Raw genomic sequence first — 25,202 nt, 5'->3', positions numbered from 1 at the left:
ATTGCTGTGCCACCATCCCCACATCCATCTCCAGAACCCTTTTCATCTTGTAAAACTGAAACTCTGTCCCCGTTAAACACTAAGTCTGCATTCCCCTCCCACCAGTCCCTGGCACCCACCCTTCTACTCTCTGTGCCTGTGAGTTTGACTACTCTAAATACCTCACGTAAGTGGAATCATACAGTCTTTGTCCTTTTGTGACTGGCCTGTTTCACTTAGCACAGTGTCCTCAAGGTTCATCTGGTTGTAGCCCGTGTCAGCATTTCCTTCATTTTTAAGACTGAGTAATATTCCACTGTGTGTATACACCACATTTTGGTACATCGCTCTTTAACTCCTTACTTCACTTTGTTTTTCTGCATAGTACTTGCTTCCATCTGACATAATTCCCTTAATTATTTTATTAGAATACAGGCTTCAGGGCTGGCTTGGTGGTGTAGTGGTTAAGTTCACATGCTCTGCTTCAGCGGCCTGGGGTTCCCCGGTTCGGCCCAGGCATGGATCTACGCACCACTTGTCAAGCCATGCTGTGGCAGACGTCCCACATATAAAATAGAGGAAGATGGGCACAGATATTAGCTCAGGGCCAATCTTCCTCAGCAAAAAGAGGAGGATTGGCGGCAGATGTTAGCTCAGGGCTAATCATCCTCAAGAAAAAGTAAAGTGGAAAATGATTTGAAAACAAACAAACAAAAAAAATAAAGAATACAGCCTTCATGAGAACAGGGACTGGACAGTTTTGTTCCCAGCTCTTGGAACAGTGCCTGATATATAAGAGGTGCTTGATAAACATTTGTTAGATGAATGAACTTAGAATTAAAATTGCCTGTGTTTTCAAAAACACTAATTTACCCCCACCCCCTGCCTTTTTTTTGGTCTGATGGATCTTCTGTGTAGCTTTCTGGGTTATATTTCTGTTTGGGGTATTCTCAGCCTCCTAATAACCTAAAAATTGTTAGTTCAGAGCCTCATTAACTTGGAATAATAGCAGGATAAGGAAACAATAGAATAGTTAGGGAAGTCTCAACTTTGGGATATTTACAGACATAGTTTTATTATTCTCAAAAATAGAATATACAATAAAAACTTACATAAGCAGGACTATAAAGAAAATGACTCCTAACGTTAGAAAGTTCTGGGTAGATTTCGCTGCTCTAAGCCTGTGGAAGAGCTTCTGTTGTTTCTCGTTGGCCGGATGTTTGCATGAGCTTCTGGTGCAGGCATGCACCATTAAATACAGTTAACCAGTGCTGTCCGGCACTCAGTATTTCACTCTGCTCTGCAGTAATGCACGAGCAGATAGGGAGATCTTTTAGAGTTGACAGTTCAGCTTCATATTTTGTGGGAGTCAGATAGCAGAGTGCTGGTCCTTCAGTCACGTTGCGTAGGGTAAATGACACCTTTGCTAATTTTTAGCTTTCTGCACCTCAGTTTCCTTGTCTGTGAATGGGGTGACTGCTGTCATAGAACTTACCGCATGGAGTTGTAGCAAAAAGAGATAATGTGTAAAATGTTTAGCCCAATGCCTAGTATATTGTATGCTCTTAAGAAGTGCTGACTGCCCTGGTGATGATGATTAATCTTAGTCACACCAGGAAACATGTAAGTCAAAATTGTGATGAGTGCTGCAAAAGAAATGGGGAGGAGACCGCATTAAATTACTGGGGGTGGAATGGGACTGAAGATCACAGGGAGGGCAGAGAATACCCTGAAGAAGTCACTTAGGAGCTTTTGAGATCTGAAGTTTGGGCGGAAGGTAGTCACTTGAAGGTTGGAGGGAAGCATCTTCCAGGCTGAGAGAACAGCATTAAGGAGGGCTCTGAGGCATGCCAGATCTTGACATGCAAGAAACTAAGAGAGGATCGTGTGGCTGGAGCATGGAGGGCCTGAGTGGTGCGAGAGTCAGTTAGTGACATGGGGACGTGGTTAGGGGTGAGGTTCAGGATGTGTGGGGAGTCCTGTAAGGACCCTAGAATTTGTTCTAGGGTATTAAAGGGTCAGTAGGCAGGTAGCAAGAGAGGGACTTGAGCAGTTTTCAGTGTTTGAATAATGACTAGTAACTGTGGGGAAATGGAAGGCCAGCTAGGAGGAGATTGCACTGGACCAAGTGAGAACTGACAGTGGCTTGAACTAAGAGGGTGACGCTGGACGGGGAGCAGTGAATGAATTTGTGAAAATTATAGGTAGGATTTAAATGAGGTATATTTACAATAAAATGCACACATCTTAAGTGTACAATCTGATGAGTTTTGATAAATATATACACCTATTTCACCACCACTCCGTTGAAAATACTGACCATTTCCATTCCCCAGAGAAGCCCCTCATGTCCCTTTTTGGTCAATCCTTCCTACCTCCCCCTGCCCAACCCCAGGCAAACACTGGTCTGATTGCCCTCTCCATAGCTTAGTTTTGTCAGTTCTAGAACTTCATGTAAGTGGAATTGTATATTATGTATTCTTTTGTGTCTGGCTTCTTTAACTCAACATAATGCTTTTGAGATTCGTCGATGTTGTTACATTTTATTACTGAGTAGCTTTCTTCGGACAGGTCTTTTTAAAGCTCAGTGTTTATGTTTTGTGTATGGGGTTGGGTGTGTATTCCTCTAAGTGTATGCCTTGCTGTCCTAATCTTTTTGCCTCCTTGAGTTCAGATAGTAACAGTTAGTTGAATGCCTGTGTGTGTGTGTGCGCTTGTGTATATGTGTATTTAAGATATTATTTATAGGGGCTGGCTCCATGGCCGAGTGATTAAGTTCTGCTGTGGTGGCCCAGGGTTTGGATCCTGGGCGCGGACATGGCACCGCTCGTCAGGCCACGTTGAGGCGGCATCCCATATCCCACAACTAGAAGGCATGCAGCTGAGATATACAACTGTGTACAGGGGTGTTGGGGGAGATAAAGCAGAAAAAAAAAAAAGATTGTCAACAGTTGTTAGCCCAGGTGCCAATCTTTGAAAAAAAAAAAAAAGATACTATTTATAGAACACTATAACTACATCTATTAATATATGAACATTTTAACTCCTTTATATAAAATGTATCCCTGTATCAAAGGATATAGTGTTATAGTTACGAATAAATACAGTGGAGTTAATGAGCTAGACTTAGTGACTACTCTTTTTATTGTGAGTAGGCCAGTAGTGAACTACTACTGGTTATTTGTAGATATTGAGATGTGTCAGTTAGACATCTTTCCTTAGCATAGACTATGGGACTATGTATTTCTTGCTTTTGTCTGGTAAGATAAATTCTGAAAGGTTGGGGGATGAGGGGAGCAGCATGAATGCTTAGAAATTCTATCATTTGTGAAATATGCCCCCCTTCTTTTTTTATTATAAAAGTAATACTTGCTCATGGTGGTAAACTTGAAAGCTAGAGAAAAGAATAAAGAAGCAGAAAAAAATCACTCATGATTCCACTACTGAAAAGCAAATGCTATTCAAATTTTGGCGCATTTTCTCGTCTTTTTTTTTTAAGGTTATAAAAGTTAACATCCTTGTGAAATTACAGTTGTACATCATTATTAGTCATGTTGTAGGTGCACCACTTCACCCCTAGTGCCCTCCCCCCACCCCCCTTTCCCGGGCAACCACTGATCAGTTCTCTTTGTCCATATGTTAACTACCACCTATGAGTGGAGTCATACAGAGTTCGTCTTTCTCTGTCTGGCTTATTTCACTCAACATAATACTCTCAAGGTCTATCCATGTTGTTGTGATGGGACGACTTTGTCGTTTTTTATGGCTGAGTAGTATTCTATTGTGTATATATGCCACATCTTCTTTATCCAATCATCAGTTGCTGGGCACTTAGGTTGGTTCCATGACTTGGCTATTGTGAATAGTGCTGCAATGAAGATAGGGGTGCATGGAACTTCTGGAATTGCTGATTTCAGGTTCTTAGGATAGATACCCAGTAGTGGGATGGCTGGGTCATAAGGTATTTCTATTCTTAACTTTTTGAGGAATCTCCATACTGTTTTCCATAGTGGCTGCACCAGTTTGCATTCCCACCAACAGTGTATGAGGGTTCCCTTTTCTCCACAGCCTCTCCAACATTTGTCACTCTTGGTTTTGGATATTTTTGCTATTCTAACAGGTGTATGGTGATATCTTAGTGTAGTTTTGATTTGCATTGCCCTGATGATTAGTGATGATGAGCATCTTTTCATGTGTCTATTGACCATCCGTATATCTTCTTTGGAGAAATGTCTGTTCATGTCCCCTGCCCGTTTTGTAATTGGGTTGTTTGATTTTTTTATTGTTGAGTTGTGTGAGTTCTTTGTACATTATGGAGATTAACCCTTTGTTGGATAAATAACTTGTGAATATTTTTTCCCAATTAGTGGGCTGTTTTTTTGTTTCAATCCTGTTTCCCCTTGCCTTAAAGAAGCTCTTTAGCCTGATGAAGTCTCATTTGTTTATTCTTTCTATTGTTTCCCTCATGTGAGGGGTTATGGTGTCCAAAAAGATTCTTTTGAAGCTGATGTCAAAGAGTGTACTGCCGATATTCTCTTCTAGAAGACTTATTGTTTCAGGCCTCATCTTTAGGTCTTTGATCCATTTTGAGCTTATTTTAGTAAATGGTGAAAAAGAATGGTTGATTTTCATTCTTTTACATGTGGCTGTCCAGTTTTCCCAGCACCATTTGTTGAAGAGACTTTCTTTCCTCCATTGCAGGCCCTCAGCTCCTTTGTCAAAGATCAGCTGTCCATAGATGTGTGGTTTTATTTCTGGGCTTTCAATTCCGTTCCATTGACCTGTGCATCTGTTTTTGTACCAGTACCATGCTGTTTTGATTACTGTGGCTTTGTAGTATGTTTTGAAGTCAGGGATTGTGATGTCTCCAGCTTTGTTCTTCTTTCTCAGGATTGCTTTAGCAATTTGGGGTCTTTTGTTGCCCCATATGAATTTTTGGATTGTTTGTTCAATTTCTGTAAAGAAAGACATTGGAATTCTGATTGGGATAGCGTTGAATCTGTAGATTGCTTTAGGTAGTATGGACATTTTAACTATGTTTATTCTTCCAATCCATGTGCATGGAATGTCTTTCCATCTCTTTATGTCATTGTTGATTTCTTTCAAGAAGGTCTTGTAGTTTTCTTTGTATAGATCTTTCACTTCCTTGGTTAAATTTATCCCAAGGTATTTTATTCTTTTTGTTGCAATCGTGAATGGGATTGAGTTCTTGAGATCTTTTTCTGTTAGTTCATTGTTAGCATATAGAAATGCTACTGATTTATGTTTGTTGATTTTATACCCTGCAACTTTGCTGTAGTTGTTGATTGTTTCTAATAGTTTTTCTGTGGATTCTTTGGGGTTTTCTATATATAAGATCATGTCGTCTGCAAACAGCGAGAGTTTTACTTCTTTGTTGCCTATTTGGATTCCTTTTATTTCTTTTTCCTGCCGAATTGCTCTGGCCAAAACCTCCAGTACTATGTTGAATAAGAGTGGTGAAAGTGGGCACCCTTGTCTTGTTCCTGTTCTGAGAGGGATGGGTTTCAGTTTTTGTCCGTTGAGTATGATGTTGGCTGTGGGTTTGTCATATATGGCCTTTATTATGTTGAGGTACTTTCCTTCTATACCTATTTTATTGAGGTTTTTTATCATAAATGGATGTTGGATCTTGTCAAACGCTTTCTCTGCATCTATTGAGATGATCATGTGGTTTTTGTTTCTCATTTTGTTAATGTAGTGAATCACGTTGATTGACTTGCGGATGTTGAACCATCCCTGTGTCCCTGGTATAAATCCCACTTGATCATGGTGTATAATCTTTTTGATATATTGCTGTATTCGGTTTGCCAAAATTTTGTTGAGGATTTTTGCATCTATGTTCATCAGTGATATCGACCTGTAGTTCTCCTTTGTGTTGTCCTTGTCAGGTTTGGGGATCAGGGTGATGTTGGCTTCATAGAATGTATTAGGGAGTGCTCCATCTTGCTCTATTTTCTGGAACAGTTTCAGAAGGGTAGGTATTAAATCTTCTTTGAATGTTTGGTAGAATTCTCCAGAGAAGCCGTCTGGTCCTGGACTCTTATTTTTGGGGAGGTTTTTGATTACTGTTTCTATTTCTTTACTTGTGATTGGTCTATTCAGATTCTCTATTTCTTCCTGATTCAGTTTGGGTAGGTTGTATGAGTCTAGGAATTTATCCATTTCTTCTAGGTTGTTCAATTTGTTGGCATATAGTTTTTCATAGTATTCTCTTATGAGCCTTTGTATTTCTTCGGTATCTGTTGTGATTTCTCCTCTCTCGTTTCTGATTTTATTTATTTGAGACTTCTCTCTCTTTTTTTAGTGTGTCTGGCTGAGGGTTTGTTGATTTGTCTGGTAAGATAAATTCTGAAAGGATGGGGCATGAGGGGAGCAGTATGAATGCTTAGAAATTCTATCATTTGTGAAATATGCCCCCCTTCTTTTTTTATTATAAAAGTAATACTTGCTCATGGTAGTAAATTTGAAAGCTAGAGAAAAGAATAAAGAAGCAGAAAAAGTCACTCATGATTCCACTACCGAACAGCAAGTGCTATTCATATTTTGGTGCATTTTCTCGTCTTTTTTTTTAACATAATATTTTTCCTTTTTTCTCCCCAAAGCCCCTGGTACATAGTTGTGTATTTTTTTAGTTGTGGGTCCTTCTAGTTGTGGCATGTGGGATGCCTCCCTAGCATGGCTTGATGAACGGTGCCATGTCCGCGCCCAGGATCCAAACTGGAGAAACCCCCGGGCCGCCGCAGCGGAGCTCGAGAAGCTAACCAGTCAGCCACAGGGCTGGCCCCTCTCGAGCCTTTTTAATACATCTTTTAGCCTAAGTTGTGAGCATACTGCTTATATAATTTCATATTCTTTTTTTAATTGAACGTCATAGCATAATTTTTCCTTGTGTCTTTTTTGTGTGTGTTTTTTTCTTTTTTTAAGGATTGGCACCTGAGCTAACAACTGTTGCCAATCTTTTTTTTTTTTTTTTTCCTTCCGGCTTTTTCTCCCGTAATCCTCCTAGTACATAGTTGTATATTTTAGTTGTGGGTCCGTCTAGTTGTGGCACTTGGGATGCTGCTTCAGCAAGGCCTGACAAGTGGTGCCATGTCTCCGCCCAGGATCCGAACTGGCAAAACCCTGGGTTGCCAAAGCAGAGCACGCAAACTTAACCACTCAGCCACGGGGCCCACCCCTCTCCTAGTTTCCTTTATGAATGTTCTCGGGATTTCTTCTTTCATGTTTTTATATTCCATGATAATCATCTGTATTGCCCAAACTTAGTGACTAATAACCATTTTATTTGTCAATGATTGCTCAGATGGATGTTGAGAGACAATTCTCCTTGAGTCTCTCAGGTTACTGCATGTCTTGCGAGCAGAGGCGCTGACCGTTTTTGTTCTTGATTATCTTCTCAAGTATGTTTAGATAGCAAAAAGCCTTGGAAGGTAGAGATTGTGTCTTGCTCCCTAGCAGAGAGCGGGTTTGTTTACTTTCTAATACAAATAAAGATAGTGTCTTCCCTTGGGTCAAAAATTGAGCAGGTTTACCTGCAGCCCATTTTAAAATATGAGATTCTTCAGTTGTAATGCAAACCTGGACCACTCCTTGACCTCCCATGGGAGCTGAGGGACCAGAGGGAACTGATGCAAAGATGAAGCTCATGCTTCATACCCAGCTGGGAGTAGTAGAGGTCTTTGGTTCTGACCCAAGTGTCTTATGTCTTCTGCTGGAGTCCATGAAACTGTGGCAGGGTAATTTGTTAGCTTGCAAGTGGGGTAAAATCTCAGAGCCTCCATAATTCTTGTCACTGGACAAATCTTCTGTTGGTCATGCTAACACTACCAGGCAGCTGTAGTTATTTGGTGGCTCTGTCAAACTGGATGGTTTTAAGATGGCCTCACTCACATATCTGGCAGTTGATGCTGCCTGTCAGCTGGACCTCTCTTTCCATGTGGTCTCACATCCTTAGAAGACTAACCTTAGCTTCTTTAAATAGTGGTGGCAGCATTCCAAAAACATGAGAATAGAAGCGATAAAGACTTTTAACACCTAGGCTCAGGATCACATGGTGTCACTTATGCTACATTTTATTGGTCACAATGAGTCATGAAGCCAGTCTAAATTAAAGGGATAGGGAAAGAAATGCCGGTTCTTGATGGGAAGAGTGGCAAAGTCTGCCTGCAAAGGGGCATGTCAAACAAGATGGGAAAAATTCTTGTGGCCGTCTTTGCACGTCATCCAAGGTTTTTCCCATTCATTATGCTCTGTATTTGGGGGCCCTTTCATTCTAGAGACTTACATTTTTCAGTTTTGGGACATTAAAAATATTGTATCTTTGGCAATTTCCTCTTATTTTCCTTCTTCTCTTTCTGGAACTCCTATTATTTAAATGTTGGATCTGCTGTATTAATTCTCTGAATTTTATCATTTCTTCTCTATTGTCTTTCTCTTTGTCATCTTACTTCCACTTTCTGGGAAATTTTAAATTCCAGCTATCATATTTTCAGTTTCCACAAGTTCAGTCTTGTCCTCTGTTCCTTTCTTAAAGCCTCCTGTTCTTCTCTCATGGATGCAATATCTTCTTTTGAGGATATTAATGATTTAAAAAAATATTTTTCATCTGGTCCCTTTATTGTTTTTATTTCTACCATGTACTGTTTTTCTCTCCTTTTTAAAATCTCTTTTTTCTTCTTGGAGCCTTTCTTTAGTTTTCTAAGGATTCTAGACCTTTGTTCATATTAAAGAGTGAGGGATGCGCATGCGCACGCACACACACATTTGGAAACTTTGTGTACCTGGCTGGGGCTGTTGACTAAGACTACCAGCGGTCAGTGGGTACTGATGGAAGATTCCCAGAGACAGTTACCTGTAGGCCTTTCCTCTGAGATTGTTCAGTTTCTACAAAGAAGAATCCTCTAATCTGTCTGCATTCTAGGAGGAGGGGAGGAGGAGGGGACTACAGGGAGGCTCACTGTTAGTATGACTTTCACTGACTCCTTGTCGTATTCTACCGTTTCACCCCCCTGTTCCTCTGGGATTATGGACCTGAGCCCTTAGTGTCTTTAGTTCATGGAGGATTAGTTGCTAGGGTGTGCAAGTGAGGGGGACTGGGTGTATCTGATGCAGGGTTGGTGAGCCGAGAAGTCGAAAGAAAGATTTCTTGGACTCTCAAGGTCTGGCAGTGGTGCTCTTTTATTTAGAGAATAGTACAGAATAGCATGGGGACAGGACCCATGGGCAGTGAAGAGCTGTTGCTGCTGCTGCATGGGGACAGGACCCATGGGCAGTCAGAGCTCCTGCTGCTGCCCTGAGTTGAGGGTTAGGGCTAATTTTATAAGGCATGGGTACGTGACTTATTTTTACTGGAAAAAGAAAAGATGATGTAAAAAGTCATTAAATGATTTCAGTGCAGATGGGGTCTGGTTATTGTGCGGTCATATAACTTTAGATACGAATCTGGTCATATAGATCGGCATGTAGGTGAGGATGCCCTGGGCAGCCCTAATTCATACCATAAAAATCCACCGGGTCATATAGTTTGGCACGTAGGCCAGGTCACCTTGTGCTTCTCTACCTGGGGCAGCCTTAATCCACATCATATCTTACTGCCCCGTTTTATGGACTTCACACAAGTCACCCTATTTGCAGCCCAGACCTTCAGTCGCATCATCCACGATGGCTCCAGGTTCTCCCCATTGATCACTGTCTTATCCTCCTCACTGGCTCTGTTTTCCAAACTTCTCTTACTGTCTCTTTTCTGCAGTTGTCTCCTCTTTGGTCCTCTTTCTCCTCGGGATCTGTCCTGTCATTTTAGTGGAGTTTCAAGAGGAAACGCAGGGATAGATAAATGCCCATCGTCAACCAGAAGCCCCTCTTTCCCTTTCCTTTGTAGTTTCTCGGTATAGATCCTGTGCTGGTTCTTATTGTGATCATTATTTGTTCTCAGTGATGTGAGTGAGTTCTTCATGGGCCAGGAGTTTGTAGTTGAGTGTTGGGGAGGGGCCGGGGCACTGTTATTTCCTCCTAGTTCTTTCAGCTTTTGCTCCCCCCAGGCAGTGAACACTGGCTGCTAATGCTTCGCTCCCTGGCTTCTTCAAAGACAGCGTGTCCGAGTCTCTCTCTCTCTTTCTCCCCACACCGTTCTGTGGTGCCAGTCCAGACCCAGGGTAATTCCTCACACCAGCCCACACACTCTCTTTTTGTGGTGTAGACCCCAGATCCTTGGCCTTGCCCTGCAGGGCTCTTCCGTCAGCTGTGTAGCACGGCTCTTCCGACACTTCCTTTTGGCGTCTTCCTTCGTCCCGTTTGATCTTCCTTGTCTTTGGCAGCATTTTCTCATATATTGGGATTCAGAGTTGTGGATGATCCTTAGTGTCATAGGAGGTGGAGTTGTGAGTTCTTCTTTCCCTGTTTCTAGTGATTTCTGAGAAGAGGGCAGAACGCTTTTATTCTGCCATCTCTTACTACAAGTGTACTCTCATTAATTTCATCTTGATTTTTATTAGTTTCTGTCTCAAAAAGTGAACTTTTCCTAACATTTCCTCCAATTCTAAGGCTGTTTGTTTTATTTATATATATGTAAGTGTATATGTATGTATTCGGTACAGTTGAAGTTATGACTACGTGGTACCAAAGGCTTTTTCTTTCTTAATTTTGCTTTATGTTCTTCTAGGGAAGATCCACCAACACGTTCTCAGCCAGACAGTGATGATGAGGCAGAAGAAATACAGGTTGGTTCAAAATAAAATAATCTGTTTTCTAGACTGTTCTAATTTAAGTGACCTATGACATGGTTCTGACACTTAGATCTTGGCATACATTCAGATCTCACTTTGACCATATACTTTGTGTTCAGGAAAAGATCTCTCCTGCATATGTGTCATTTGTAGATGGAGCACGGGTTTTGGGGGCCCAGTACGCTATCCACATTTAATGTTTTGTTTCTGTGCTCTTCTCCACGCAGTGGTCGGATGACGAGAACACGGCCACGCTTACGGTAAGAGCAGAGCAGCGCCAGTGTGGGGACATTCTCACACTGTCACATGGGGTGCTTCAGAGTTGCCGTGCATCTCTCTCTAAATGTCACCCATTTGCTCTTCATTTCAGATGTCTTTTTCTTTGTTGGCTTTTATTTATTATTTTGAAAAAGAACTTGAATCATGGTTTACCAGCAGCCATGGCCTGCTTTCTTCTTCCCTTTGATTTCAGAGGAAATATTTAAGTGCATAGTTGGTGCTTTGACTTGTTTCTGTGAAGCCCTGAAAGAAGGAATTGAGCCTAACATTAAACTCTGAGGTTCCCAGGTCTGTGGAACCTAAAATAAAGTGAAAATCTGTATTCACTTATTCAAGAAAATTTAAATGGCATAAAAATTACAGTTTTTTTCAAGCGAGAGTAGAGAAGTATGTGGCTTTAACCAATATCTCGTATAAAGATGTGGAAGTTGATGGAGCATATTATAGTCTTTCAGGATAAGGGTGCTGCTGTCAAATTCAATTTAAAATATCTTTTTAATAAAAATATTTTTAAAAGAATGAGTGCAATAAAAAATGTATTTCTGAAAATATGGTAGGTAAATGAAACTCTTCATCTCTTGAGATAAAAGAGAAGGGTTTTGATAAAATTCCCTACAAATCAATGTAAAGGCATATAAAGGAAATGAATTTTAGGTGAGGGTTTATAGGGTATATTCTAATACAACTCTGAATAGGAAGATACTTCTGTTTATTTTAATAGAAGAGACATAGTGTCCAGAGTACAAGAAGAAAAGAGTGGAGGTGCCTAAATCGATGTATTTCCTTAGGTGTGAAAGCACGCGAGCGACTGTAGGAAGGGAAGATTCACATGCTTTATCTTACTCTGGATATCATGCAGGTCGATCCCTCTCCTTTTATGAAAATTCCGTTCAGTTCAACGTACATGTTAGTTATCTGCCATACTCAGGGCACTATGGTGGCTCCTGTGAAGTGAACAAAGATGAATATGACTTGATTCCTGCCTTTAGGGAGTTTATCACCCAGCGGGGAAAGATGCCTCAATTTGGGGGTAGATGACAACGTGCTGTCAGAACAGAGAGAACAGTTACAACTGAGGGCATCTAGAGATGCTTAAAAGGAGAAGTGATATTTGACCTGGACCCTATAAGTGGTAGGGATTATGAAATTCAACTCATGTTTTTTGATAGATAGAAGATAAATAGATACAGCAATTAGTAACATACCTGTGTATATGTGTGTGTATTTACCAAACTCTGTTTGCTAAGGTCTAGAAGCAATGGCATAATGACGTCATAGTAGCAATGAACATGCCTAGTGCCCTGATCTTGGTTTCTAAATATCATTCTCCACAAAAGGAATCAAAGGCTCCCTGGAGAAATTCAAGACTGGGATAGGAGAGTAAAGATGAGCCTGCAAGAACTTCTTGTGTCAGAAAGTAAGAATGACACAGACATGAAAGAAGGACCCAGAAGCCAGCTTGAATGGGCTCCCTCTGGCCAAATACATGAGCGTCATAACAAAACAATGATAGTAATGTAGTATAACCATTGTTTGAAATTAGAATTCATAATCCCCATACTGACATCAATAAATGATTAAATTAAAGAAATGGAGCAGAAGGGAAACCCATTTTGTATAGTAGAACAGACACCAATTAATAAATGCAGAAGGAGTCATAGAATGAGAAATCACCATTTGGCAAGCGTCATAGGAATAATTGATGGAATAGATGTTAAAACCAGTGGGTGAACATTTGATGAGAAAGAGGATACTCAAATATTCTCAAAGTGTCACCACCAAAATTACTTCTTATGTCATTATAAAAAGAAAAATAACAACGTCACAGTGGAAAGACCTGGCAGCCAAGTGAGCAGAGGTCACCTTGTCAGTGACGGGACAGACCTCTGTCGTGTGCTTCTGGATGTGATGCACTAAGGAGGACACGTCACCTGCCAAAAATGCGAGACCTGAATCTGATCATGGGGAAACATCCAGCAAACTCAACGTTTTGGAAATTATATAGAATAACTGCCCTGTACTTGTCAAAAATGTCAAGGTCATGAAAGATAAAAGAACAACCGAGAGAGGAACTATTACAGACTAAAGGAGATTAAAGAGACGCGACCACTAAATGCACTTCATGATTCCAGACTGGATCCTGGGTCGGAGAAGAATGTTTGGGGTTTTGGTTTTTTTTGCTATAAAAGACATCATTAGGACAATGGGCACATTTTGAATAAGACCTGTAGATGAGATAATGGCATTGTATCAGTATTAACTCCCTGATTTTGATAATTTTGCTAGGTTATATAAAAGAATGTCACTGCTTTTTAGGAAATAAATACTAGAGTGTTTAGGGGTAAAAGGGCATCATGACTTCAACTTACTTTAAGAGTGCAGGAAAAAATATATTTTTATATGTATGCGTATATATAAATAAATACACACATTTGCATGGATATAGAGCGAGAGGGGGTTGGAGGGAGAAAGATAAAGCAAATGTGGTAAAATGCCTGGGTGAGGAGTATGTGGGAATTCTTGTTACTCTTCTTTTAATGCTTCTGAAAGTCTGAAATAATTTCAGAATAAAAAGTTAATTTAAAAAATTGGGATTTCACTGGGCAGAACCAGATGTTGTTGGGCAGAAGACCACTCTTAGCAGAGGATGAGAGTCAAAACCTAAGGTGGGAAAATACAAGATAGTGGCGAATGATAATAGCCCATTAGTGTAGATACAAAACCATGGAATTAAAAATGGACAGAAATGATCGGAATGGGTAAATCCGAAAAGCACAGAGGTGAATTTCAAATAGCAAGTTGCCAAAGGCATACATATCAAATGACAGCAGTTATGTTAAACTTTTTAAATGTTGTATTTTCTGGACAGGCGCAGGTATCGTAAGTATAAAATCATGACAATGGAAGAATATGCCCAGCTTTGTGATGATGGTTGCCTGTGGGGAGAGGAAAGGATAAGGGAGGAGAGCACGGAGTAAGGGGCTTCGTTTGTTATCCATAATTTTTTTTCCCTTGAGAAATTTAAAGATTTGGATCAAATATGCCAAATTGTTGAGCGTTTGTATCCAGGAACATGAGTGTATATTTTTTTTGTACATTTAAAACATTTCATGATTAAGAAATGTATTTTTTTAAAAGAAATAGCCTTTCTGAATGAGTGTGTTGCAGGGGCGCTGTGGTGGGTAAAGTTGGAAAAACAGGTGAGTTTGCATCACAGAAAGTCCATGGACATATTAAAAATGTGGATTTCCGTCCCACTTACAAGGGGAGCCTTTGCCCAGACAACTGAGATGTTAATGCATATTTAAAATCGGCTGGTTGAGCCATCAGCTTATAAGAATCCTATTAGTTAAATCTCTTAAAAGATAGTTTTCAGAGAAAGGTAGAATCATGACTCCCATACGGATACAAAACTCTTTAACACATGTTGAAGGTTTTATTTAACTCCTGAGGGAACCAGGCAGATGTTACAACTGGTTCAAAACAGAATCCAATGAACAGACACATTTATAGATGAGGAATACTGAAATGAATATGTAAGTGAGGCAAAACTGGTTTTGCGTCCCTCAAAGGTAGGAGGGAAGACAACTGGATTTTTCTCAGACCAGATGGAATCGTCCTGTCCATAAGAAATACTTTTCACTGTCATCACTTACCTACAATTTACCAAATTGTAAAACAGCTAGCAGACCTAGCTAGACGCAGATAACCAGAAAGGTGTGCTACATGTAGACAATGCATAGTCTTCCACTGAAGCGCAAATTTTTCTCTACACTGATTCAACTTTTTGTAATTTAAATTTGTTTTAAGATCCTTACGCAGGATTTACCAAAGTTGATTAATTTGAGGATTTGAAGGAATCGATCAGCTCTTTGAAAATGTAATACGTGAATATAAAGTAATCCCTACCTGGGAAGTTTTATGGGATAGGAAAATAAAGTTGTTCTGTCTTTGAAAATTGAATCCCCTCAGGTTGTAAAATTTGTGTAAGTGTGCCATTTATAGAAAATATTGCTGATGCAGATCTTAGCTAAGTGTTTTTATGGCTAGAGCTCTAGGGGACCCAAATCCGCAACTTCAGGGGACTGTAAGGAAATTACTGGCTTAAGATAAATCATAATTCCTTTTGATGGAGAGCGGCGAATGGAAAATAAAGGACTTAAGGCCTGTAGTCATTCTGAAAGATTCTAGATTGCTACACATTAATTTCATGTGTCTAAGCTGAAGAAGTCAACAGAAGGTAGATGCAGTCCGGGCTGTCAAGTAACTGAAAGATGCTGCTAACCCGTCTAGAGGTCGTACATGTCTGTAGCAGAAGGAAAGGTGGTCTAACTTGCCCTTGATCTCTCCCTCTTGACTCACTAGCCTGTTGCTTAAAGCTGGTTTCTAGTTTGGGAGATAGTATATTACCATTTTTTAAGCTTGTATTTTTTGGTCTGTTTCCCAGACTCTTGTCACAGCTTTCTCTCTGTCATAATTGGGTTACACCTTGGGGATCGGCATAAGCCATTTGATTTATCTTTGCATTGTGTCGTTGAGCTCATTCCAGACCTATTTGAACATTCTTCCCCCTATGGAAGATCTTTTTATTACTGGACTTTTTCAGAATTTGCAGCTGCCCAATAGGGGGCAGCAAATGTAAAGGAATACGTGACTCTGTAGCGTCTGTTAAATTGTCGCGTTGTCTCTCCTGCCCTCTCCGCTTCCTCCTCTCTTACTCCCTCCCCTTCTTTCCACTTTGTCCTGTGCTCCTTTGACAGTGACATAAGGCTCGCGCCAGAGCGTAAGAGCAATCACGTTTACGTTCCTGCACAACTGGATTTCTATTCCTAGAGAAATGACACGTAGAATGTTTTGGTTACCTGCTTCTATAAAATATGCATTTTCAGATCAACCAAAAAGGAAAGAACATTTTAACTTCACCAAGGTCCTATTTTTGAATTTTGTTTATATTAAAACTTGTCTGGAAATAGCAGTGTTTAAATACAGTTAACCGCATAATTTATTTCTCATTCTCGTGAAGCCTTTTGGGGATATGGCCAAGAATCTTTTCCTGCAAATGGAAGGACTTCTGGCCCCTTAAATGCGAGATGTTATTTCTGAGAATTGGGGTATATGTCCATCTGTCTCTTTTCACTTAATAAAGGCTGGTTTTATGTAGGTGTTAAGAGAACCGTTCCTTCTGTCCTCAGATCCCCAGATGCCTGGTGACATCTGTCTCTTTAGCTTTGGGGGTTTTGATTGGTTTTCAAAGTGTCCTTTGGGTAGCTGTCTTTTTCCTTGTCTGGTAAATGGTATTTGATCATTAATTTTATTTAGCCGAGTTCAGAAATTCTGGCAGTAATTTGTATCTTAAATTATTTTAACACCCTCAATAATTTAACCTTAAGATTTTGATCTCGTTTCTACATTTATTGTGATGATACTGACTTGCCCAAATGATTTCTTCTTTCTTTCTGTAGGCACCAGAATTTCCCGAGTTCACTACCAAAGTCCAAGAAGCTATCAATTCCCTGGGGGGCAGTGTGTTCCCTAAGCTTAACTGGAGCGCCCCACGGGTAGGAGCAGATCAGTGAATCTCTTGTTGTTTGAATATTCTTTGTTTTGCTGTTCATTTCATTTTATATCCCCACCGAGGGTCTAATTATAGTCCTAATTCTAGGGAAAATACTGTGGATTTTATTTTTATTTCCCCCATTATTTTATTTTCCTGATTTTTCTGTGCACTTTCCTGGTTCTGTGAAATACTATCTATTTTGCCAGAAGACGATTTCAACCTCTTGTGTTGCTGATCATTCTAGAAATCTGAGGAAATCCGTTCTCTGCCCTTTTCAAAAGTTTAGCTCTTCATTTTAACAGAGAAATTTTTCTCTATTGAAAAGTAATAAAGATTAAAATGTCATACGAGCTAGAAAAAGAGCAGTTTGAGAAATCAACTAATATTTTCTTAAAATTGTGTTTTGTTATTTTAACATTGCATTGACAAGATCAAGTTAAGGTCTGTGGAAAAAAATCGAGATTTTTTTCTAATCCAATAGAAAACAATTTTGTGTCAGCAAAGCTTCTTCAGGGAATCAAAGACTTATTTGTGTTTTCAAAAATCATCTCATATGCTTATCTTTTCTTCTAAAATGGATGATAAATTGTATTTAATCTAATTTTTATTTTTACTTGCTAAAATTAGTTACACATTACAGAGTTTAAATTTTCAAAAGACCTGGACACTTGCTACAGAAGTCAGCAGGTCCTGACATTGGTTTTGCTTCACCATTTCCCACGCCAAAGAGGCAGCTACTTTCACGTATTTTAGTACATTCTTTTGTTATTTTCTTCTACTTCTTTATTTTTCAGTTTTAGGTATTTGTAATTGACTTTAAAGATTCAGCTCTCTTTCATCTCCTGCCCCACCACTTTTATTCCACTATCCTCATTATAGTAATATCATTCTTTTGATTAATTCAGTGTTTCCAGTATTATGATTATGCAAACACTAAGTACACATCTGATATATGCTTTAGTATGATTACTTATCTTCTTCAACATTTTGTTTTCTCTGCAGTTAATAATTACCTCATTTATTCAGTTGCATGATTTTCTATGTATATACTGTTGTTTCAGTGGAGTTAAATCTGTGTGTTCAATATACCATCTTTAACCAGAGTTCATCATCTTTTTCATTGGGAGAAACTATAAAGAAGTTATTGAAACTCACTTTTAGTTTATATATAAGCAGTAATTTGAATTATTCCTTACTTCTGAACTGGCTTTCCACTTCAGATGGGTGGATTTGTGGTTTTGTTCATTTATTTGTTATTAATTGAGTGCCTACTATGTTCCAGTGCTTTCTTTTATGTAGTGTGGATAATAATTGGATAGTTTTTTGCACTCATTAGTTTTCTCAAACTTATATCACTGTCCTGTGCCCGATCTTTCTTTGGGAGAAGTGTGTTTTCTAAATGACTTAATTATTCTATCATTTTTTACGCATGTTCCACTAAGCTTTGCCTACTGTGCCTGCTATTTGTACTTTTTTTGGGTTCATATGTATGAGACCTTCACCATTTAAAATTGTGATGGTTCAGGATATCTCACCTCCTCTCTCCCAGATTTGATGGATGTGAGTCATAACTGCTCTAACCATCAACCTTCAGGCATTCTGGCCATCACTCCCCAGAAACAGGAAGAAGAGAAGGGTCTGTTTTTTCTTAGAGAGTAGCTGGTCAGGCTGTTTCTTTACACCTCGATCTTCTAGCTGAACTGTCAGCATTTCTGATACTTTTCTCCCCTTCTTTCTTCATCAGTAAGAAAAACATAGGGAAGTGCTTGGGCCTGAGCTGAAAGGTGAAGACTCTAACAACTCAATGTTCGTCACTGAGTGTCTGACATGCAACAGTGATGCTATTTGTTGTTTAGAAGAGTAATTTGACACTTGACAGTGTAGCTAACATTTCTTACCTGACTTTTTTCTTTAAACCCTTGAAGTGATATGCATTATTGATTTTATATATAGGCCTGAGCTTCATTCATAACAGCTAACATGGAATATTTACTAAATAGCATGTGCTTTATTATTTAGGATGCGTACTGGATAGCAATGAATAGTTCTCTGAAATGTAAAACCCTCAGCGACATCTTTCTACTGTTCAAGAGTTCTGATTTCATCACTCGTGACTTTACTCAACCGTAAGTATGTCTCTGGTTCTCCCATATCAATAGTTTCAGTAGTTGTGAGTTTTTCTAGTACTCTTGTAAACAACGGTTCCAAATAACAGGGCTAAATTTCATGTTTTTAAATGACCTATTAAAGCAAACTTTTCCTTTTGCAATAAATGGTGTACAATGACTATCCCTAAATATCAAGGACTTTCTATATCTCTGCCCATTAAATATTTTGGTAATTTTTATCTTATTATAAAACCAATATATTCTTATCATAGAAAAACAGAATTAGAGACTATAGCTAAACAAAAACATTGGAAATGTAAAAGCACCATGATCTCACCACAGTTGTCTTTGTATACTTCCAGAATTCTGTCTATGCATAGGCGTAATATAGTTATACTTGTTTGTAACTATTCAGATTTTTTAAGACAAAAATGGGTTCATATAGTTCATATTGCTTAGTTGGCTGCTTTTGTACTTATCAGTGTGTGGCAAACATCTCTATGTGTCATTCGATACTTAAATGTATCCTCATTTTAAGTTGCCTTCATAGTATTCCACTGGACAGCTATTGCATAATTTGTTTGACGAGTCCTCTGTTCTCATATACAGTCCTGCGGTGAATATCCCTGGGCTAAAGCTCTGTGCACTTGGTAATGTTTCCCTTGGGATAAGTTTCTAGACATGGAGTTGCTGTTTTCCTTCCTCTGCCTGTTGCTCTGCAGCTGAAGAACTTGACTCTGTGCTGTCTTCATCGTAGGCAGACGCAACACCTGCACTGTTGAGCTGTGGGTGACCTCTCAATGCTTCTTTTGTTCTGTCATCAAATAGCAGTTATTCTAGATTTTTCTGTCCTACCCCATCTTAAACAAACCAGTAATCTCAATTAAAGTAATCTTTAAACTAATGTCTAAAATAAAGCACATCACAGAGTCTAGAATCTAAGCAGGTGAACAGAGGTGAAAATATTGTATGCATGCCACTTCTTCCCCATTCACCCCATCTCAGCCTCAAATCCCTTTTTGGAGAGGTGCCTGGCATAAAAAAAATAAATCTACTCCGTGTCACTTGTCTGTCAGCTCTTTTGCATCTGAGTTCGGCAGCTTGGGAGTATGGTGTTAGTGAAAATGGAGTTGAGTATAATGAATGAGTGTGGTTGTATTGCGAGTTTATTATCAAAGGGTTTTACCCGTATTGGTATTTCTGGTTCGTTTATAGAAAAAAGCTCTCTATTTTTTTGACATTTACTTGTCAGCCTTTATGGCTGTGTGGCGCAGATGTTGTTAGGTGTTTGGTAGCCCTTGTTTTAGTGATAATATGGTAGCATTTTCGTGCTAGGAGATACCCTCTGATTAGAGGAAGTCATGGCTACCTTTTTTCCCATTATAAAGCTTTTTGACATGTAGTGCTTTAAGAGGCCTCGAAATATATTACATTAAAGATAGCCTGTACTTGTTAATTCATCAGATAGGGATTTTTATGTACCTTTAATATTAGTTGCAGTGACAGTAGGAGGACTTCTTTTCTTTTCCAAAAATAATTTTAAGTCGCTTTTAATTCTCTGGGGCTGATGGTTTTTAAGTCATCTTTCAGTTTATCAATGTGCTGGCTCCTCTTAGCCCACTTCTCCCTCTTTGTCATACACGAATTTAACGGGGATTCCAGTGGAAGGGGAAAGACCAGTCAGTTGTTTTGCATCTTGTACTTTCTGACTTTTGCATGGGGAGGAAGTTAAATCAGCAAGTGAAATTGAGGCCTTGGATTAAGAGTGTGTGCCCACAGAATGCCATCCTCCTCCTGGTATAAACAGTTGGCAATTGGCAGGCGCCGACACCAAGCGCTGTGCTTTCAGCCTTCAGCCGGGTGGCACTAATGTGACACCTGCTTCTGGGGCTGTATATTGGTAGTTGCATAACAATGTCTTGTCATCACCTAAAAATCCTTATTGCTAGGATTCATCAAAGATGAATTTTTGTTGCAGAGGCCTTTCAGGGCCCCATAAAGATGAAATTAAGAAAATAATTCTTTTAATTGGACAGGATCATATCAGTGATTTAATCTGACTCTTTCCTTTTATTGGTTAGAAAATTAAGGCCTGAATCTGTTCAGTAATTTATTTCTACAAACTAATTAGCAGAACCAAAACCAGAATGTAATTTCAATAGTCATTCTAAATGTTCTGTATTTTCACTTAATAAAATTATGAATTCTTTCTTTTCAAAAAGCTTCAAATTAAAATATTATGGAATATAATAAGGTATTATATACTTATATATGCTGTGTGTAAAATTGAGTAATATTATGAAAGTGAGATTATGTCATTAATACGATTTGGGGGCTTGCCTCGAAAAAGAAAACAAAGATGGTACAGTGAGGATTGACAGTTACCAGAAGGCCAACTGGAAATAGTTTACACATACGGGGTTTTAAAAAATATGTTATTTAACAAAGAGTCTGGAGATTGAGTATTTCTAGGGTTAATTCAGCAGCTCCTCAACGTCACAGGAATCCAGGCCCTTCTAGTCTTTCCCTGCTGTCATCCTTGGTTTATTAACTCGGTCTTTGGGTTTGTCACCTCATGGTCACAGGATTGCTGCTGCTGTTCCAGGTATCACATGAAGGCGTGACAATATCTGAGTCAAATGTAGGCAGGGTGGGTGTATCTCCTCTAATTCTTCTCCGTATGTGACCAAGGAAAGCATTCTGGAAGCTTCCCAGGAGACTTCTTGTCAAGCTCATGACAGTTATCCGGCCTAATCCAGTAGTTGGCAGAGGCAGCAGGAATGCCATGGTCTATTTAGACCAGAGGCTCTAACTGGAGCGTGCGTCAGAATCATCTGGAGAGTTTGATCAAACGCAGATCGCTGGTGCGTACCCCCAGTTTCTGATTCAGTGGCCGGGAGTAGGGTCCAGGAATATCATTTCTCCCATGTTCCCAGGTGATCCTGACGCTGCCGGTCCAGGCCCCGCCTTGAGGGCTCTTAGATTAATCAGCACGGGCATCTCTGGGATTCCGGAGAGGACCGCACACGTAAGAGCCTCCCGGGTCTGAACAGTCACGGTTCTGTTGGCAAGGTGAAGATGGAGAAGAGCTGGAGGGCGGATGGCCCGTGCTGTCCGCCACAGGGGTAATTTGATAGAGAGGATTAAGTACTCCTTTATCTTCCTGCTTCTCGCAAGATTATCGTCCACAAGAAGCTTTAAAGTTGAAATATGACACAGTTAACATAATCTGTGTACATTATACTGGCTGAGTGAATTATTTGTCCAGATACAAACGTTCTATGTGATTAGATTTGTGGAGTCACAAGGCTGCTTTCATTAATTATTTGATTGATTGTCACTTCAGTAGTTCAAGGCAAGAAAAAAAATCTAGTTATTTGGTTGGCATTTAGAAGAAAGGGCTGGGTGAGTGAAAAATCCATTAGCTATTTCTCTGAGGGGCTTGTGACTAAGGAGGTAGATTTGATTGGGGCAGAACATTTCACTTATTTTAGTAATTTAAACTATGCTATGGCCAGGTTCAACATAATTTTTTTTTTTTTTTTTTGGTGAGGAAGATTGGCATTCAGCTAACATCTGTTGCCAGTCTTCCTCTATTTTTAGTATGTGGGATGCTGCCACAGCATCGCTTGATGAGTGGTGTGTAGGTCCGAGCCTGGGATCTGAACTTGTGAACCCCAGGCTGCCAAAGTGGAGCATGCACACTTAAACTTAACCACTATGCCCCCAGGCTGGCCCTGCAACATAATTTTTATGCTTTTTTTTTTTTTTTTGGCTGAGGAAGATTTGCCCTGAGCTAAAATCTGTTGCCAGTCTTCTTCTATTTTATATGTGAGCCACCACCACAGCGTGGCTACTGACAAGCGAGTGGTGTAGGTCTACACCTGGGAACCAAACCTAGGCCACCAAAGTGGAGTGCACCGAACTTAACCACTAGGCCGCCAGGGCTGGCCCTGTTTTTTTTCTTAAGATTGACACAAGATTCATTATTAATCCTAAAATTCAGCAGCAGTTTCAGAAGAAAAATTTCGTGTATAAGTTTGACCTAACAGAATCTTTACCTTGTGATTTTTAAGGCCCATTTCTCTAGGTAACAATTTTTCTGCTTTAGATTGTTTTAATTTTAGATGGCATATTTTCTCTCTTTTTGAAGAAATAGTCTATGAAAATTCGAATGGACATGCCCAATCACCCTCAATTCAGTATCATTTTACCTTTTGGGGGCGTGGTTTTGCTCAGGAAGATTCGCCCTGAGCTAACATCTGCAGGCAATCTTCTTTTTGTATGTGAGCCGCTGCCACAGGATGGCCACTGACAGACGAATGGTGTAGGTCTGGGCCTGGGAACCGAACCCAGCCTGCTGAAGCACAGTGCACTGAACTTAGCCACTAAGCCACTGGGGCTGACCCAGTATCATTTATCTTTTCTTTTTCACCATTAGTGAAATCTAAAGAAATGGAAGCTGTGTACCAAACTCTTTGTACCAAAATATTGCTCCTGATGAAAAATAAAATCTAAACAACAGAACTTTGATGCTTAAGTTTTCCCTGGCTCTGTATTTTTCTTGTTTTTTTCCTGCCGTGATTTAAAACTTTGTCTTCTTAGGAGTTGTTTACTGTAAGGTATAATGTTGTAACCTTCCAACTTTTTAGAACAGCTTATCAATGAGGCTTGTGCCCTGGTGAAAACCTAGGGCAATATGCCACTTTAAAGCATTAATGATTTTGTTTACTGCCACTTTGTAAAGCTTTAAGGATGATGTTTCTCGTTACTGATGAAAATGTTGCAATGGTGATCTCAGTCAGTGGATTTGGGTAATACCTAAGTTGTCTAGAGTAAATTCTCATAGATATTGTCCTCAAACTATACTCATACTGTGATGCTCTTCCCCCACTCTGCCACATTGACTGGCCTAAATTTGAGACAGAACTCACACCATTTGAGTAGGTAGTATTGTAAATCTGTACCTCCAGTGCCAGAATCTCATACCTTACTCCAACAAACAGGATTCGTCTTCAACTTAAGTGTTTTCCACTACAGTCTCTTGTTGCCGCCTCCATCTAGCTCGCTCTTGTAGAGTATATTTCTTAATTGTAGCACAAGTCATCATGGTGCACATCCACGTATCCTGTCTCATCTGTTTCCTTCTTTCCTTGTAACAAAGCACAGGACACATTCCACCTTACCTGCAGTATACTCCATCCCTGTTTTTCTGACTGTCCATTCTCCCCTGGTTCCACACACATGCATCCTTATCACTAACTGTATTATGTTTGTTCTCTTTCGATGTTTGAAATATTTGGAACAGCGTGATAAGAACTGTCGATCACAGTTGTGAAGTTCACAGGAAAAAAGTATGTCAATCTTAAAACATGTTTAGGGTGTAATGACTATGCCTATTTATAGAGAGACCATTTGGCTGGTAGGAAACGCAACCTTGTTGAAGTTGAGGGGATGGTTTGGGAAGTAACTTGAGTAGAAATAAGAGAAAGATGAAAAGATGACATTCCTTTCTATCAGTCATCAGTGTAAGAACAGTACTTGCAGGTCTTGGCTAGGACCTTTTCTCTCTTCCTTTCTTTCCTTTTTTAAAATTTGGATCTAGAACATTGCTCTCCAAAATTCCTAACTGGCTAATTTCCCAATGTATTAAAAATACACTGGCATAATTTCATAGTAGCTTTCATCAGAGTCAACCTTTGTTTTTTGGGTTTTTTCCCCCAAATAAAATTGTTACCATTATTGTATCTAAGAATTCTCTTACTTTGTAATTCACATTGTAGATTATGTAACATTCGTTATTTAATAACATTTGTGTTTATTTTGGAGTTTTAGTGGCTAGCAAGAGAAAGTATAACTATCTGCCAAGAATTATGAGTTTATAATTCAACATAGGAGCCTCCTTCCCACGTAGATTGTAAATGGGTGACTTTGATTTACAACTCCTTTCTGTTGGTTTCTTGTTGAAAATTTCAATCAAAGAAATCTTCCAAATTGATATAAAATGCTTATTAATCTAGGAAAAATTTTTAGAAGTGGGATTAAAAAAAAAGCAAACCCAATATGCTTATCAGTGTACATGAAAATAGCTATTAGGTACTAACTATAGCTAGACTGTTCAGGTTGGCGAAGGTCTTTAAATGAGATTCCAGATGTTCTTGTTTGTTATTATAAAAGAACTGTAGGAAACTGATGATTTATTTCTGATTTTAGCTAAATGGCAGGCTAAGATAACTTGAAATATGTTTTGTTACAAATATCTGTTTGTATTCTACCCAGAAATACTGGGTAAAATACAGAATATTTTACACAAAAATTTAAATACTGAATTCACAAGAAACAAAAGGCAATCCCAGATGCAAGAAATGTAAAGAGGGCCTGGCCCATGGCCAAGTGGTTAAGTTTGTGCGCTCCGCTTTGGCAGCCCAGGGTTTCGCTGGTTCGGATCCCATGCGCGGACATGGCACTACTCATGGGACCACACTGAGGCGGCGTCCCACATAGCACAACCAGAGGCACTCACAACTAGAATATACA

At 39.4% G+C, this 25,202-nt stretch overlaps 1 protein-coding gene across 2 annotated transcripts in view; it reads left to right on the top strand.

The window, feature by feature from the left end:
- CDC123 (cell division cycle 123) overlaps positions 1-25,202 on the top strand; it is a 55,760-nt gene that overhangs the window by 5,428 nt on the left and 25,130 nt on the right. The window contains exons 3-6 of one of the 2 annotated variants that reach the window (XM_008538688.2): positions 10,658-10,715; positions 10,949-10,981; positions 16,463-16,558; positions 18,577-18,683. In XM_008538688.2, coding sequence (XP_008536910.1) covers positions 10,658-10,715; positions 10,949-10,981; positions 16,463-16,558; positions 18,577-18,683 — 294 coding nt within the window. The remainder of the gene's footprint in view (positions 1-10,657; positions 10,716-10,948; positions 10,982-16,462; positions 16,559-18,576; positions 18,684-25,202) is intronic. The other variant, XM_008538689.2, reaches the window with a different exon arrangement.

This window comes from Equus przewalskii, chromosome 30, assembly GCF_037783145.1.
Source record: "Equus przewalskii isolate Varuska chromosome 30, EquPr2, whole genome shotgun sequence".
In the NCBI taxonomy this organism is placed as follows: Eukaryota; Metazoa; Chordata; class Mammalia; order Perissodactyla; family Equidae; genus Equus; species Equus przewalskii.
Note: the sequence above shows the minus strand (reverse complement) of the source record. Positions and strands in the feature narration are given on the sequence as shown.